Source organism: Rhineura floridana, chromosome 16 (genome assembly GCF_030035675.1).
Source record: "Rhineura floridana isolate rRhiFlo1 chromosome 16, rRhiFlo1.hap2, whole genome shotgun sequence".
In the NCBI taxonomy this organism is placed as follows: Eukaryota; Metazoa; Chordata; class Lepidosauria; order Squamata; family Rhineuridae; genus Rhineura; species Rhineura floridana.
The window spans coordinates 11,185,625-11,202,327 of NC_084495.1; the positions used below are offsets into that span (position 1 = coordinate 11,185,625).

Here is a 16,703-nt window from a genome sequence, read left to right on the forward strand (position 1 = left end):
CAAGAAAACTGGGCAATGGTTTTAATAATGTATCACTTCTCTTTCTGCACAGTACCCAACACATTGCGATAAATCTGTAATAAATTACTAACTTTAGTTTGCCTAAATTACTAATTTCAGTTTGCACGACTGTTAAGATACACCACTTACTCAAAAGCCTATTTCTGGAAATCTCTTTTATTAACAAGGCTATATAACAGGCTGTCTGAACTAATGCAAAGCCTTTCACCTATTTATGATCTAATCATTATGAAACCTTAAATCCCATGCCTGAGAACATAAATAACTGCGCTGTAGTCCAAAACATCTGGCGATCACCAGATTAAGGTTGGCTGCTGTAGAATATTTTCTACTCCATATTAGGCAGAGAAGAAGAAATAAAAACCAGTAAATAAATGACAGTGCAATTTGAGGAAGCAATACTCAAATTAGTTAAGACATGCTAACCCTGCAACCAGAGTCATCAGACTCAGATAATGAAAAATTGAAAGTGCAGTTCATTTCAACCAACCTGATACTGCTTATTGGGGGGGCACAAGAGTCTGGTTTTCTTGATGTGGTGGGTCGCTGAAAGTAAACACTCTCCATTTCAAGCACAAGTATATATGGGCAACGACAAGAGACTGTCATAGTGACGGCAGCTACAAAGTCATTAACACAAACAAAAAAAGAGATGTGTGATCTTGGGAATGTGATACACTAGGCAAAAGTAACGGGACAGGGCAACTCAAAAGTGCCCCGGAAACCATCCATTACCCATGAAAAGGCTTTTCACGAAAAAGGATACTATGCTAGCCTGGAGCGGGAACAAGTGTTTCTGCGGGCCAGAACGAGGAATAGTTTTAAGCAGGCTCTGCAGACGCAGGAAATGCAAAAGGGGCGTTTGAAACCTCTCGTGTGAAAACGGCCCCGGGAGTTGCATGGAAGCTGCCTTGGCACTGGGTCGACAAACCGAAAGGAGTTCAACGAGGCTAAGTGCGGGAGAAGGAGAAGGGCACGCACATATACACAAGAGCCTTCCCCATCCCGAAAGCAGCCAGGGGCTCCCGGCCACTTCCCTCCCGGAAAACGGCTGACAGGCCCAAGGCGGTCCTTCTCCTCCTCCTCTCACCTGCGACCGGCTTCAAGCGCCGGCTGCCTTTCGCGCAGAGTTCCGGGTCGCCGAGCGCCAACCTCGGCCTCGCCAGCCCACGTGGCAGAAGGCACACGCCCGCCCGCCCTGCCTTCTCCACTCAGGAGGAGTGGAGGCTGGCCAGCCAGCTCCTTCTTAGCCCCAGAGCCGGTTCCCCACAGCATGAGGGGTGAAGCGGCTGGCCGTCCTTTCCGGAGCTGGCAGGCCGCTCGGCAGCGGGCAGGGGCTGCTGCTGGGGGGGGTCCCTTCAGGAAACGGTGAGGGGCAGGCTCCGTCCTCCCCCCCCAAGGCTGGCGACGGCTGAGGCGCCTCTCCCAAACCTAAGCCTCCACCCCGCCGCCTGCTCTTCCCCTCCCGGGCGCGCCGGGCCTCCGCCTTCTCCTCGGCCCAAAGAAGGCAGGGCGGGTGGGCATATGCCTTCTGCCACGTGGGCTGGCGAGGCCGAGGTTGGCGCTCGGCGACCCGGAACTCTGCGCGAAAGGCAGCCGGCGCTTGAAGCCGGTCGCAGGTGAGAGGAGGAGGAGAAGGACCGCCTTGGGCCTGTCAGCCGTTTTCCAGGAGGGAAGTGGCCGGGAGCCCCTGGCTGCTTTCGGGATGGGGAAGGCTCTTGTGTATATGTGTGTGCCCTTCTCCTTCTCCCGCACTTAGCCTCGTTGAACTCCTTTCGGCTTGTCGACCCAGTGCCAAGGCAGCTTCCATGCAATGACAGCGGCAGCTTGAGTCTTCTTGAGGCACCTGCTGGCAGCCGCTTCGTCCTCCTGTGTCTGCAGTCCGCGGCTGACTGAGAAAGGGTGGGAAGGCGGCCAGCCACAGCCCAACGTATGCGTGTGTCAATCACGCATGCGTGGCTGAGGGGGCCGCTGAAAAGCCGGAGATCCACCTTTTTAAATGAAGTATAGCCGGAGGCCGGAGACGGCCCCTTTTTCCCTGAGACTCCGGCAGGAAACCGGAGACCTGGCAACCCTGATCCTCCAGGCGGGGAGTGCTGGGCTGTCCCACATCCTTGATCTGGTCAGACTTCTGGGAAGTCACGTTTGCCACACCAGGCTCCCTGGCAATGATCTGGCTGCCTGGCCTTGAGAATTCAGCTGCTTCTGAGTTGCCACCCCCAACTGCAGGACTCTTTGCCTCAGGGGCTCCTTCTCCCATTGAAGCGTGGGACTGTGGGGGTGGGCGGTCTGTATCTGTCCCCATCATAGCTGCTGCACTGGAGCCTGCATCCATCCTCAGATTGTTAACTGTGTGGAGCTCAGGATTCCCTGCCTCTTCTTCCTCCTTCTTCTCCTCCGGGACACTTTTCCCTGATGGATCAATCACGCCTGAGATTGTTACACGTTTGGAAGGCTTGACAGCCACCTGCTGTGGAAGAGCAAAGAGAGAGAAGAGAGTGGGGAAAAAGAGATGGGCGGCTATAGGAGAGGCAGGAGAAAACTTGGTGGGGGGGGGACAGCATTAAAAAAATGGAGCAGAGGTTCTCAAACATTCCACCCCCAGGGCCCACTTGAGGTGACTGAAAATTACTGAAGCCCACCAGTCACAAAATGGTGGTGCAGGGGCAGAACCAGTCAGAGACTTGTGGCAGATGAAGTTTGGTATAATCAGCTGGCAATTACTGATATCATTTTCTATTGATCTCTAAACCATCTTGAAAAATTGCTAAATTCTTTGCCACAGTGTTTTCCTTGTGGCAGGGAGTTCCATAGCTCTCCTTTCCAAAGTACAGGTATTTGCTCGAGCTACTGTGACAGCCTCCCTGTTTCACTCAGAATTTGCAGTTCAGTGGCTTTAAAGGGCTTTTTCTTTTATATTTTTAATATTTTCTCCATGCCATCCCATCCCCCCATGCCTCTCAAAGTATTTTTACCCATCTCCTGTAATTTCTTCTTCCACTTAACATGTACCTTATCCACACACACCCAACTGCCAGTTTCTTTCATCCCTCCTGCCTGTTCATGTTCCACTCATGTCTTTTTCCTTCTGCGGAGAGAGGCCTTCCTTCCCTTCTGTTCCCCACAACTTCTCTGTCTCCCAGCTACCTTTACATTTCTGGCATTGGTCCAACCAAAAGGCTATGTGGCATGTCTAGGGTGCAGGGCAGGCAAGTGAAGAGGCACTAGTCAGGCTGTGGCACTGAAGCCCACCTGAAAGTGGCCCTAGGCCCACTGGTGGGTCGAGGCCCACTATTTGAGAAATACTGCACTAGAGCATAAGATGAGGTAAGCCTCAACTTGGTGCTTTAAAAGTAGAATTTGTTTTGTGGTGATGACTGCCCAATCCTTTTTGACCAAAGTTCTTCTTCAGGAGCAAAGGGTTTTAATGTGTCTTATTCTAGTACACTTGCTAAATGTTTGAAAGTATATTCTTGAGGGTGTTGTGTTCAAGTGTGTACGAGAATAAGACACAGAAAGACCCTTTGCCCTTGAGAAAGAGCATTGGTCAGAATGGATTGGGCAATCTTCACAACATAAATTAGTCCTTCCCTCCCTTTTGAGCACTCCTATGAGACTGCCTCTCCCTTCTGATAGGGCTGTCCAAAATTCAAGCACAAGGTCTTAATTTGTATTATGCAGTGACAATCCTTGACACCACTGGGCAGGGTTTAAATTTGGAAAGAAAGGGTAAAGAAATCCTAGGACTCAAACCTGCCCTTTGACCCACAAATCATGCTGGCTAATGAATCCCAAACTGGTGAGGTTAGTGGCAAAAAGGATTCCACATATGCTCAGAGGCTCTCTTATCTTATTTCTTCACATATACCCTAGCTGAGGCTTGGAACTGAATTCTTTCTCAAACCTTGCTGGGGTTTGTGTATTTGCATGTTGTTAGGTGTAAGAATAGGTGTACATTTGCATGAACAGATATGTGTCTATAAACGGAGTAATAGACTGAGTAAGGAATTGGAATGTGGTTTTGGGAGGGGGCCTGAAAAGCATCACCTTAGGGCAAGTCTCCATTGGAGCTACCATGGTGCAGAAATGCAGAAAGAAACTTCTAGAAGAAAGAAGGCATCCTTGAGGCATGGAAGAATTCTGCACTATGAGCTGGTTCATATATGAACCATCAAGTAAAGGATTGCACATGTGTAGGGGCTATCATAGATCGAACACCAATGACAGAATGTTTACATTGCCCACTGTCATCTCAAACACACATTCCGATGTCATCCATCAAGCACTGATGTCACATCAACATAATACATTTAAAGCACTCTTATAACACTTTAATGGAGAATCCTTGGGACTGTAGTTTGTTACGGGTGATGGCAATTATAGATATAGATAATTATTTAAGGGTAATGGGAATTGTAGGTCTGTGAGGTCAGTTCCCTTAAACTACTGTTCCCATTTATTTATTTCATTTGTATATTGCCCCATAGCCGAAGCTCTCTGGGCGGTTTACAACAATTAAAAACATTAAAAACAAATACAAATTTAAAAACACATTTTTTAAAAAAAGCAATTTAAAAACACATGCTAAAATGTGGGTTCTTTGATGGAAGCCAAGACATTTCAAGATCTAATAATCAAGTAATTATTAGGGCAGTCTAGGGATTCTGCTCGTGTACCGTCCACCCCGCTGCACGACAGACTCCCTGGCCGAGGTGCTGGAGGTGGTCTTGGCTGTGCGTGTACAGTCCCCAAACCTGCTGGTATTGGGGGACTTCAATGTACATTCAGAGGCCATCCTTACTGGGGCGCCTCGGGACTTCATGGAAACCATGGCTTCCTGGGAGCTGCACCTTATTACAATGGGGCCCACCCATGTAGCCGGTCATGCACTCGACCTTGTGTTTGTTTCGGGAGAGGAGGGGAGTGATCTGAAAATTGGGGGTACATCCATCACCCCCTTGTCATGGTCAGACCACTACTTGGTGAGGATGGACTTTTCGGTGCCACAAACCCTCCGTGGGGGTGGAGGACCTATTAAGATGGTCTGCCCCAGGCGTCTGATGGATCCTGATGGATTCCTGAATGCGCTTGGGGACTCTCTGGAACATGCACGCAGCCACTCGGCTGAGACCCTGGTGGAGGGGTGGAATGCCGCAATCGCCGGGGCATTAGACTGGGTGGCTCCGAAACGCCCTCTCCCCCTGAATAGAGCTCAGATGGCACCGTGGTTCACCCCACGGTTGCGAATTCTGAGGCGGGAGGTGAGACGGCTAGAGCGCCGGTGGCGGAAATCTCGCTCTGACGATGATCGGACACATGTTAGAGTGGCTGCGGCAGCCTATCATGTGGCAATAAGGGCAGCAAAAAAAGATTTTTATGGTGCCTCTATTGCATCTGCAGAGTGCTGTCCCAGGAGACTGTTCCAAGTGGTCTGGAGCCTGGTCGGTCCAGTTGCTCCGGAACCAATGGAACATGCTAAGGCCTCCTGTGATGAGTTTGCTAAACACTTTGCGGAGAAAATCGATCGTATTAAGAGTGCTATTCCGTGCGCTGTGGACACAGTGAGCGAGCCAGAGGTGACCAGTGGTGCTCTGGTGGTGTGGGATCGGTTCCAGCTTCTTCCATCTGATGAAGTGGACAAGGTGCTTTCAACCTTAAAGCCAACCACTTGCTTATTCGATCCTTGCCCATCGTGGCTCATTATGAGCTGCAAAGACAGACTGGGTGAGGGGATCAAGATGGTGGTAAATACATCTCTCGAAGAGGGAGTAATGCCATCAGCGCTCAAGGAGGCAGTAATAAAACCAATCTTAAAGAAGCCCTCCTTGGATCCCCAAGATCTGAACAACTTTCGCCCAGTCTCAAATTTGCCATTCTTAGGCAAGGCGGTTGAGCGGGTGGTGGCAAAGCAGTTGCAAGCGCACTTGGAGGAAGCGGATTATCTGGATCCATTTCAATCGGGCTTCAGGCCTGGACATGGGACTGAAACAGCCTTGGTCGCCTTGGTAGATGATATGAGGAGGGCGTGGGATAGGGGCGAATGCACCTTCCTTGTCCTCCTTGATCTCTCAGCAGCTTTCGATACCGTTGACCACGTTATCCTCTTGGACCGCCTGGAGAGGTTAGGCATGGGGGGCACTGTATTGTAGTGGTTCCATTCCTTCCTCTCTGGTAGGTACCAAAGAGTGGTATTGGAGGATGAGGTCTCGGATCCTTGGCCTCTCACTTGTGGGTTGCCACAGGGTTCCATCCTCTCCCCGATGCTGTTCAACATCTATAGAAAACCGCTGGGGGCATTTGAGGAGGGCATTAGATAGGGGAGAATCCACCTTTCTTGTCCTCCTCGATCTCTCAGCGGCTTTTGATACTGTCCACCACAGTATCCTTCTGCTTCGCCTGGAGGGATTGGGAATTGGAGGCACTGTATTACAGTGGTTCCATTCCTTTCTCTCCGATAGGTACCAACAGGTAGCGTTGGGAGAGGAGGTATCAGACCCTTGGCCTCTCAATTGTGGTGTGCCACAGGGTTCTATCCTCTCTCCCATGCTATTTAACATCTATATGAAGCTGCTGGGGGCAATCATCAGGAGATTTGGGCTGCAGTGTCATCAATACGCAGATGACACTCAGCTCTATCTCTCGTTTAAATCTTCACCAGAGTTGGCTGTGGAGACCTTGTCCAAGTGCCTGGAATCCGTGAGTGGATGGATGGGAAGGAACAAGCTGAAGTTGAACCCTGATAAGACCGAGGTACTACTTGTGGGGGACAAGAGAAGGTTGGGCGACATTGACCTGAAGTTCAACGGAGTGAGTTTACCCCTAAAGGACCAGGTCCGCAGCCTTGGGGTTGTGCTTGATTCCAGGCTGTCCATGGAGGCTCAGATTTCGGCAGTGAGCCGGGCAGCCTGCTACCAACTACACCTCATACGAAGGCCGCAACCCTACCTTCCTGTTCACCAGCTCCCACTAGTGGTACACACCCAGGTCACCTCTCGTTTGGACTACTGTAATGCGCTCTACGTGGGGTTACCCTTGAAAATGGTCCGGAAATTACAACTGATACAAAATGCGGCGGCTCGACTACTTACAAATAGTCGCCGCCGAGATCACATCACACCAGTGTTGTTTGACCTACACTGGCTACCAGTTGTTTTCCGAGCCCAATTCAAGGTGTTGGTATTGACCTTTAAATCCCTACACGGTTCCGGCCCAGTTTATCTTACGGAGCGCCTTCAACGCCACCAATTATGCCGCCCGACAAGATCGGCCACACAGGGCCTTCTCTCAATCCCACCAACAAAAACAGCCAGATTGGCGGGTACAAGAGAGAGGGCATTCTCAGTGGCGGCCCCCACTCTTTGGAACTCCCTCCCACAAGATCTCCGGCACGCCTCTTCCCTAAATGTGTTTCGGAAAGCCTTAAAGACCTGGCTCTTTCAGCAGGCCTTCGGGGTATCCGGGGAGGGTTAATTGTTATAACTGAAATGCCTCCTGCCCAGTTTTAATATTGTTGCTGTAGATGTGTTGTTTTTATATTGTATTATTGTATTTTATCAATTGTATTTTAACTATTTTGTAAGTCGCCTAGAGTGGCCATTGGCCAGATAGGCAACGAAGAAATTAAATTTATTATTTATTATTATTATTATTATCAGGAGATTTGGGCTGCAATGTCATCAGTATACGGATGACATGCAGCTCTATCTCTCATTTAAATCTTCACCGAGGTTGGCTGTAGAAACCCTGTCCAAGTGCCTGGAGTCGGTGAGTGGCTGGATGGGAAGGAATAAGCTGAAGCTGAACCCTGACAAAACCGAGGTACTGTTTGTGGGAGACAAAGGAAGGCTGGGGGATGTGGACCTGGTGCTCAATGGGGTACGATTGCCCCTGAAAGACCAGGTCCGCAGCCTGGGGGTCATTCTTGACTCCCAGCTGTCCATGGAGGCTCAAGTCTCGGCTGTGAACCGGGCGGCGCTGTATCAACTCCATCTGATACGGAGGCTGCGCCCCTACCTTCCCAACCATCTGCTCCCACCGGTAGTACATGCCCTGGTCACCTCTCGCCTAGATTACTGTAATGCGCTCTACGTGGGGTTACCCTTGAAAACGGTCCGGAAGCTGCAACTGGTACAGAATGCGGTGGCTCGTCTGATTAAAGGCAGCCGCCGACAAGATCACATCACTCCAGTGCTGAAGGAGTTGCACTGGCTACCGGTTGTTTACCGGGCCCAATTCAAGGTGTTGGTTTTGACCTTTAAAACCCTACACGGTTTTAGCCCAGTCTATCTGAAGGAGCGCCTCCAGCATCGTCAGGAATGCCGCTCAACAAGATCAGCCTCAGAAGACCTTCTCTCGATCCCACCGGTGAAAACAGCTAGACTGGTGAGGACTAGAGAGAGGGCTTTTTCAATAGTGGCCCCCAACCTGTGGAACTGTCTCCCAAATGATCTCCGCCATGCCCCTTCTATGATGAGCTTCCGCTGGGCCTTGAAGACCTGGCTCTTCAGGCAGGCTTTTGGGGTGGGTTAGGTTTTTACTGTTATGGTTTTAAATTTTAACGTTTTAATGTATTGTTTTTTATCTTGTACGTTGCCCAGAGTGGCTGGACAACTAGCCAGATGGGCGACTAATAAATTGAATAAATAAATAAATAAATAATGTTGTACATACAATTATGAACCAGCTGTAGTTGTGAATAGTGAGTAGAGAAGATCACCCTATTGACCTCACACCTGCCATCTTATTTTAGGAACAGGGAAGCATATGACAATCAGATGCACCAGAAGAGCATCTCTGACTCACAAAATGTTTCATTCAAACCGCACCCTTGCTCTGCCCCAGTACCTTAGAGTCTTCCCTGCTTTTTGACAGTTTCAGTTTCTCCATAGATGAGGACAGGACACTATACATGGTTACAAAAGTAAGGCTGCTTCTTTGTCGAGCTGCAAAGCAAATGGAGCAATTAGCCAGCGAGATGGCTTCCAGCCAGGGGCATGGTGGTGGGGGATATGGGCATCAAGCATTCATATAGGCCATCTAATTGGCATTTCTTCCTACCTGAACTCAGAGCCTTTTTCAGTTTGTTCTTGGACATCTGGCTCCTGTTTAGATACAAGTTCAGTTAGTCTAATTTGTTAAAGGAGTTCAGAATAAAAACACAGCTAATGATTTTTATTGTTATTCCAAGGTTCATAATAGTACCCGAGACCACTTCCTGGCCCTGCCTGGAATCCCAGGAATCAAATGTTTTAAATGGAAGAAGTATGTTTCTAAGTCTCATGGATGCAGCAGTTAGAAAAAAATATGATGGCATGCTTAACTAATGGAGTCAGCAGTTATACATAACAGGAATGCATGAACATGGGGGACATTATGGCAGTAGGCTGCCACAATGTGTCTTTGTTAGAGAACCCTCGCATGCGCAGGATTTGTGATCATAGGAAGAGAGGGCCTCTTACATGGACAGCTGCATATGTGAGGTTCTCTCACAGATTCTAATGAACATGCATAGGTTACAAAGCTCGTCTCCCGCACCCCTGTCGTTAATTTAGCATTGTATAACGTTTGATCTGAACAGGGTGGTTTATAGCAGATGCCACTGGAGGTCACTGATTCATAGGGTCACCATAAGTCGTAATCGACTTGAAGGCATATAACAACAAAATAACATTTGAAAAGGGCTCAGGTGAACAGTTAAAAAGCCCAAATGCATTACATTTTCCACCTTTTGAGATTTCATACTCAAGATTTCTTAACCTGACTCTCGGGTTAGTGCTTTGGGAGCAACATTCTTAAAAAATAAGAACATGCAGGAGGACTAAGCACAACATGCCCACTAACTCTAGTTTGATATCTAGGCAGTTCAGGAGAGCAATATGCATACTTTGCAGCTAAAACTTGCAAAACTGTATATTTCCCATAATACCTAGGGATGGACCTGAGTTGCACAGGTCCAAAATCACAGCCATGGGAGGAGCCCTATTCCTCCTGAGCCAGTAGCCAAGTGAGAGAATTTTAGTTGGTGTTCCTCAGCCCAGGAACTGCTAACTCTCCAGCCCAACAACATGAGAGCTGCTTCTCCCACACAGCCCTTCTGTCCAGATGGAGGAACGACATGGATTGGGGAAATTATGTGGTTCATTTCCATACAAGCTTCCTTGAAAGGGTGGTGCTGGCATAGGAAGGAATTGCTTCATTTCCCCGCATGAGTTCTTCTATCCCAGATGTGGGGAATCTTTGGCCCTCCAGATGTTGCTGAGCTACAACTCCCATCAGCTCAACCTAGCATGGCCAATGCCCATGGTAGTTCAGCAACATCTGGAGGGCCAAAGGTTCCTCACACTCATTCTATCCAAGCAAAGTGGTGTGGAGCTGGACTGTAGATAAACAATTTACACAAAACTGTGGTAATGTATAAATTAGGCTCCCACCATCTCATTTGGAGCTATTGGTTGACAAGGTTACAGTCGATCACTTCACACCCCACAGAATATGACATTCTTGTCTTCTTCACTCGTTTGAGCATTTTATCCCAGAGATGCTAACAGATCTGCTTGCCTTTGTTCAGCTGGGCTTCAAAGGAAGCGCACCAGGCAGCTGGTTCTCTTATCTTGCCCAACCCAGATTGCTGAGACTGTACTTCTCACCCTGAACATCTGCCACTTGGTTCTCCCAGCCAGCATACCTGGGGGGTTCCTGTTTCCCTGCAGCACTGCTTGGCTGGATCTGCTTGGCTAGATCTTTACTTTCTTTATCTGTTCCCAGTGCTCCGCTCTGGGGCCTGCTTGTAATCAGGCCAACCACCATGGAGGGCCCCACACCCACAGTCTTCCAGCCTTGTTGAGAAGGCCCCACTGCTACTGATGCTGTTGTCCTGTGGACTTGTAGCCCAGACTTCTTTTCCTTCCGTGATGGGCTCCAAGAAGTGGAGCGCCCCTTCTTTGGGGAGCGGCTTGAAGATGTCTGTGGCCTGCTACTCTGTGCCTTGCTAGGCTCCTGGGATTTCACATTTGTTGTCTGTGAATGTGCGGCACTTTCCTGGCCCCGACTCCCTGGCTCAGAAGGAGCAACTGCGGCTGCAGGTTTCTCAGAAGTCATTTGAGCTGGCTGACTGGTTGGTCTGGATGGGCCAGCTGCCATTGACTTGGCACGCACTTCAGAAGGTCCAGCAGCCTCTGAAACATCATATGCATCTGACGGACCCGCTGCCTCTAAGGCACGGGATTTGGGGGCCGGACTGGCTGCTGGTGCTTTTGTTGAAACACCTCCGGATGCAGGCCGACTCTGCTTTGTGGAAGGGCTCTGGGAAGCTGGGCCTTTTCTTCCTTGTCTTGATGAAGGCTTGACTGGCTTTGATGGGCCAGGACTTCTGTCCAGAGATTTGGCAGGAGACTCCTTCTCCTTGTGAGTCTCGGAGCTGTCCTGTTGTGAGAGTGTAGTGGCTAGGGTTTGTACCAAAGATCTGGATTTTTTGCTCCTTTGTAGTTTCACAGGTTCAGGTTCACATTCTAATGATGTTCTAGGAGTGGAGGGACGTGCTGCCTCAGACACGGCAAATGGCTGAGAAGGTCCTGCTCCCACTGAAGCTCGAGATCGTGGGAAGGAGTGAGGAGAAACCTGCTTAAGCATGGATTGCTTCTGTGATTTGGAAGGTCTGCGGAATCCGGAAAGGCCAACCTGGGATCCTGGTGACTGCTTAGTTGCACTCTTGCTCATCAACTTGGGAGCAGAAGACTGAGACTGTTCTCTGGAAGTGTATTCCTATAAAGGAAGAAGGTTAAAATATCCTGGCATATATGGGGAATGGATTCCCAGAAATCAATGAAAGATAAATGCAATTACCATAGCATTGCTTCCAAAGAAAGCTTGGCCCACCCACTTCTCAATGAACTAGAGCTCTGAACTCATACAGGAACACAGAAGGGCTAGGATTCTGATGACTGGTGGTCCCAGAGCTCTGCCCACTGCTTTGGTGGGAGACTCCACTAGACAATGGGGACAGGGAATCAAAGAATTTTACTAGTTCCACCCACCCCCTTGCGATTCTGCCTTCAATCTGCATCCCTTCCCTCCCCCTTTCTCACATTTCCGACCACACAGGTCAACCAAATTGCAAGTCAAGAAAATTGCTGACAGGGACTAGCACCTTGGGAAAATGCCCTGTGTGTCATAAGGTATCCCAAGTCCAGCCACTGGGTTCTCTGGGAGATAACAAGATCTACAGAGCTGGAGAAGGAAAAGATCAGTCTCCTTACCTTTTTGGGTGAGATTCCAACTGATCCTTGAGAAGCAAAACCTTTTGAAATAAAGAGGAAAGGAGGAAGGGAGTGAAAGCTGTGGAGGCCACAAAGGGTCCTGTCAGTGGTCTGTAGAGACAGGCACCTGGTTCTAGGGGGGATGCACCCCTGCTGTCCCACTCAGCTACTTCAGACACTCTGCTGTATAAAAGGCTCCAAGATGCGTCATCCTGGCATCTCAAGACTGGGGGCACCGTGCTGAGATGTTTGGCTGGAGGGCTGTTCTTGTGCCCACCTCAGACATATCAGGGAGCAGGGCTGAAGTTTAACCTGAGCATGGCCTTGCCTTCAGTGCCTCCATCCTTACCTGATTTGAGGATGCTGTGTTGTGAAGCAAGGTCACTTTCCCTGAAATGGAAAGGTGTGGATGAGAATTTGACCACACAACTACCACAGTTTGGCCAGAGCGGAATCAATTTCTCATTTCACAGGTGGAAACATGGATATATTTGTAACACCCCTAGTTCCATCGCAAAGGTCGCTGACAAGGCCTCCCCTTCCAATTACACATTGTTCAAGATTCAGTCTCCACCTCTGTATGTGTGAATTAATTTATGCTGGAGTAGCCTGGCTGCCTACATGTAGTTCCCCCTAATTTATGTAAACACTATTTGGTTGGAGAACTCCATGGCAAAATTTGGATAAGTGTAAAGTTCGAAGGAGGGCTGTATTTGGGTTCTCATATTGTTTCGGAAAGTGCAAATTTGATAGCTTCACCTTGAAATGCAAAATGGATCGAATTCCCCCCCCCATCCCAATCTCCACCAACTTGAAAGCCAAATGGTGTTTGTTCTTTTAGTTACAGAGCCAAACTTAGTAGTCTAACAATGCATTACCAACAGCTCCAAATACAGCGGCTGCAGTGTATGAAATGGGAGACTGAGCCCTGCATGGTGTCTTGGGGGAGGCCATGGCTTATTTTATTTCTTTATTATTTGATTTATATCCTGCCCTTCCTCCCAGCAGGAGCCCAGATATTCACGTGTACCAAAGACACAGTACGTAAACATATATACACCTAGACATTTAACCCCAAGGAAGGAGCTGAACCCTGAAGAATGATTAGCCATTTGCACTAAAAATGCCCCCCCAATAGGCACAATGATTTACCAAGGACCAGGAAACCAAGAAAAAAGGACAATCCCTGGTAAATAGGGACTGTTGGGCTATATGGGGAAAGCACTTGGCTTTGGGCCAACCATGGGGGGGGAACCTGAGCGGTTGCTAGGCAACCCCCAAGCTCTTCCTCCCCCTCCCCCTAAACAGCCAATATAGCTAGCCAGTGCAAAGAGAATGAATGAAAATTCAGCTGCTTCTGCATTCCAGTGCAGCTGCACTGAGATGCAAGGTGAAGGGAAAAGAGATGCGTTGTTGCTACATAACAGGGTAGACCCCGGCTAGTACTACCTCAATAGACTAATCTCTCAGGGGTTACCCTGCTCTTTTCTGTTTCTCTTCATATCTGTATGATGTTTTGCCAAAACCAACAACAGTAAATTAATTATTTTGCGTTATTTTTAAACAAGACAACACTTAGGATTGTTCAACCCAAAGCACAGCATGTACGTACGTGGATCTTGACATGCTCCTGGCCAAGCTGGCCTGACGTAGCTGCTTCTTCAGCTTTTCCGCGGACTGTGCACCCATGGTGCCTGGGAGCCAAGGCTGCTGGAGAAACACAGCACGTCATGCAGATGTGTAAGGATGGTCTAGTAAGGATGGCCGGGAGGGACAAGAGGGTGGGGGATGTGTCTGGGGTAGGGATGGGGGAGAAGTTTGATTCTGTTCACACTGAAAGGCAAATCAATCAAATTGGCAATTTCTGAAACAGTACAAAAACTGAAAGACAGCCCTCCATTGCCATTTGCACTCATTCCAATTTGGCAATGCAGTTGTCCAACCAGACAATGTTTATCAAAATGCATCTGACGGGAAAGTGTGCATAACAATGAATATATTAGTGAACATAACATACAAAAATGCATTATATTAGGAGAAATTGCTTGCAAAAATGTGTTCATAAGTCAAAACTGCATACAAAGAGAAGGAGGGGGGAAATTAGGGGGGAAATCACACCAAACTGCTGATGAATTTTCATGAGAATTTTTTAAACGGCAAAAATTGGGAAAATGAGAAATTGGGAGAAGTGAAATGGAAGATCCTTCCACACTTTGTCTGGGGCAGGCTTGTTGACAAGCTGGGATGCCAGAGGTGGGGGAGGGGCTAGGGTAAGACTGAGCAGTGTGATGATGGCAGGCGGATATGGTAAAGGACAAAGAAGGAAGGCTTTTGGGTAGCTTTGCTTCATGAGACTCACCTTCTCAGATGTAGCACGCAAGCTAGCACTCTTCCATATCATGTGAAGCCCCGATTCCTTAGAGGTGAAGCTGACTGGAGCACTGATCCTGCCGCTGGCCATGTGCAACAGGTAAGCAAGGCGTATCCAGCGCTCAAAGAGGAGGTTCTCATCCCCTTTGGGGGCACAGAGTTGCAGATAATATTTTCGCCCTGTTGCCAACTTTACTTTCAGCTGTCGCTCATTCACGTTATGCACAAAAATCTCCACCAGGTGTAGAGGGATCAACCTGTGAGGGAAGGAAGGACTCAGCCTAGGAACCTCCCAGGTGGTGGGGTTTTCCCGGAAAAGTGAGGGATGGCAGAATGGGGGACTGCACCAATCTCACCGAGTGATCTCCAGGTCTTTCACCGTTGCCTTTGTGGTTTTGACACCTTTCTTTACTTGGGCCATGATCATCAGGTCAGGAAGTAGTAGAGATGGGCTGCTGGCTAAAACACCCATGATGATTAGATTGGGGTGGTCGTGGATGCCAACGTATTCACCCCTCTCGGTTACCTGCGTGAGAGGAGAGGAGAGGGGAGGGGAGTCTGCTAAGAATGGAACAAAAGCTGTGGCAACAGGAGCCCCAAACAAGCTACAGCATCTGAAATCATTTGGGAAATGCAGGGTCTGGCTGACAGTAGACCTTCCCAGCTGTTCCTTGCACTGTGGCTCCTACGCCTCTTCAGGCCTAGAGTCTCTTCAGCCTACCATCAAAGCCTTTGTTTCTTCCCCCTCTCATATATAATCACATGAAGCTGCCTTAATATCAGGATAGGCCACAGGTCGGTTTAGTCCAACACTGTCTGTTCTGCCTGGCAACAGCTGTCTATATGGGCTTTGGTGGAAGCAACAGAAGTGGCTCCTTTAAGGCATATAGGCCACTGCCCAACCAACAGCAGCATGGCCATAGCTCAGTGGCAGAGCATTTGGTTTGCACGCAGACTGGCCCAGGTTCAATCCCCAGCATCTCCAGACAGGGCTGGGAGAGGCCCCTGCCTAAAACCCTGGAAAGCTGCTGCATGTCAGAGTAGGCAATACTGAACCTCCTCAGTATTGTTGGCAGTAAAGCACCAACCCTTGCAACAACAAGTAACCTGAGCCAGTAGGGGGCGATAGACAGAAAGGCCACCTATTTTCCCCTTACTGAGTCCTTGTTTGTTTTTCCTCAGGCTTTGCTTCCTCCTGGCTCTGCAATGGCCACATGTATGTCTGTTGTCAGAATGATTTTATTCCCCAGTGGTAATAAACCTTACATTTCTTTACCCTTTCAACCAACAGCCTTTTGAGACTATTTTTGCATCAGGCTATTTGTGGCAATATATGCCAACTTACTTAGACTCAGACTAAGGCAGCTCCCTATGATCAATGACTCTTAGTCTACCTTCAGTCAGCCCTCACTTGCCCTGCCTTCTTACTTGCAAGCAATCCAGGGGGTGGCACTGCCTTTGAGCTTCCTCCCCCTTAGTCTCCTGAGTGTTGCCCCTCATTGAACTCAGCCGGGAAGAGGAGGATAGAGACAACTAGAATGAGTTGGCTCTGACTGTCTTTGGCTCTGGTTCCACCTCCCATTGGGGCTCCCTGCCTTTCTGCCCCAACAGTCCCAATGGGCTCCAGCCACCGTTGGATAGAAGCCTTTCCCATCACCCACTACCTGAGCCTTTCAACTAGAAGTCGGAAGCAGGGCCTTCTGGGGCAATTTGCTGCAGTCGGTTGTCGATGCAACCATCTGCCCCCTCCCATGCCTCTTTATGAGCACTTCCATGCAAAGAAACACAAGGAAACACAATGGCCCAAACTGGCATGCGGGCAGACTGAGCCAGCAGGCACTTGGGAACAGGATGGCTCTTAGCAGTAATTGCGAAATGGTTTGCCTGCCGCCGCAAAGCATAATGGAAACTGCAGTTTGTAAAGTTTTCTGGGAATTTGTAGCTTGGTCGGGAGAAACCACAGTTCCCAGGATTCTTTGAGGGAAGAAGTCACATGGTTTCAATGGGCTTCTGCTGGGCGGATGGGCGAGATATAAATCTAATTAACAACACCACCAA

General features: G+C 48.9%; 1 protein-coding gene across 2 annotated transcripts; it reads right to left on the reverse strand.

Annotated features, from left to right (window-relative positions):
• Positions 1-1,849: 1,849 nt before the first annotated feature.
• Positions 1,850-14,692, reverse strand: LOC133371312 (uncharacterized). 2 transcript variants are annotated; one of them, XM_061598585.1, is made up of 5 exons: positions 14,635-14,692; positions 13,888-13,985; positions 12,625-12,665; positions 12,276-12,316; positions 1,850-2,488 (listed from the first exon to the last, which is right to left on the reverse strand). In XM_061598585.1, exons 1-5 carry the CDS (start codon positions 14,674-14,676, stop codon positions 1,967-1,969), a joined length of 744 nt encoding a protein of 247 aa, XP_061454569.1. In that variant the 5' UTR covers positions 14,677-14,692; the 3' UTR covers positions 1,850-1,966. The 2 variants fall into 2 exon arrangements, with proteins under 2 accessions (XP_061454569.1, XP_061454568.1); XM_061598584.1 differs by having other exon boundaries at positions 1,850-2,491.
• Positions 14,693-16,703: the final 2,011 nt, after the last annotated feature.

Bases quoted from the DNA above. Each gene is read 5' to 3' on its own strand.
- LOC133371312 (XM_061598584.1), bottom strand. From the start codon at position 14,676: ATGATATGGAAGAGTGCTAGCTTGCGTGCTACATCTGAGAAG. The intron at 12,666-13,887 runs GTACGTACATGC...TTTCCATTTCAG, and splicing joins AGGAGCATGTCAAGATCCAC to GGAAAGTGACCTTGCTTCAC. The intron at 12,317-12,624 runs GTAAGGATGGAG...TTATTTCAAAAG, and splicing joins ACACAGCATCCTCAAATCAG to GTTTTGCTTCTCAAGGATCA.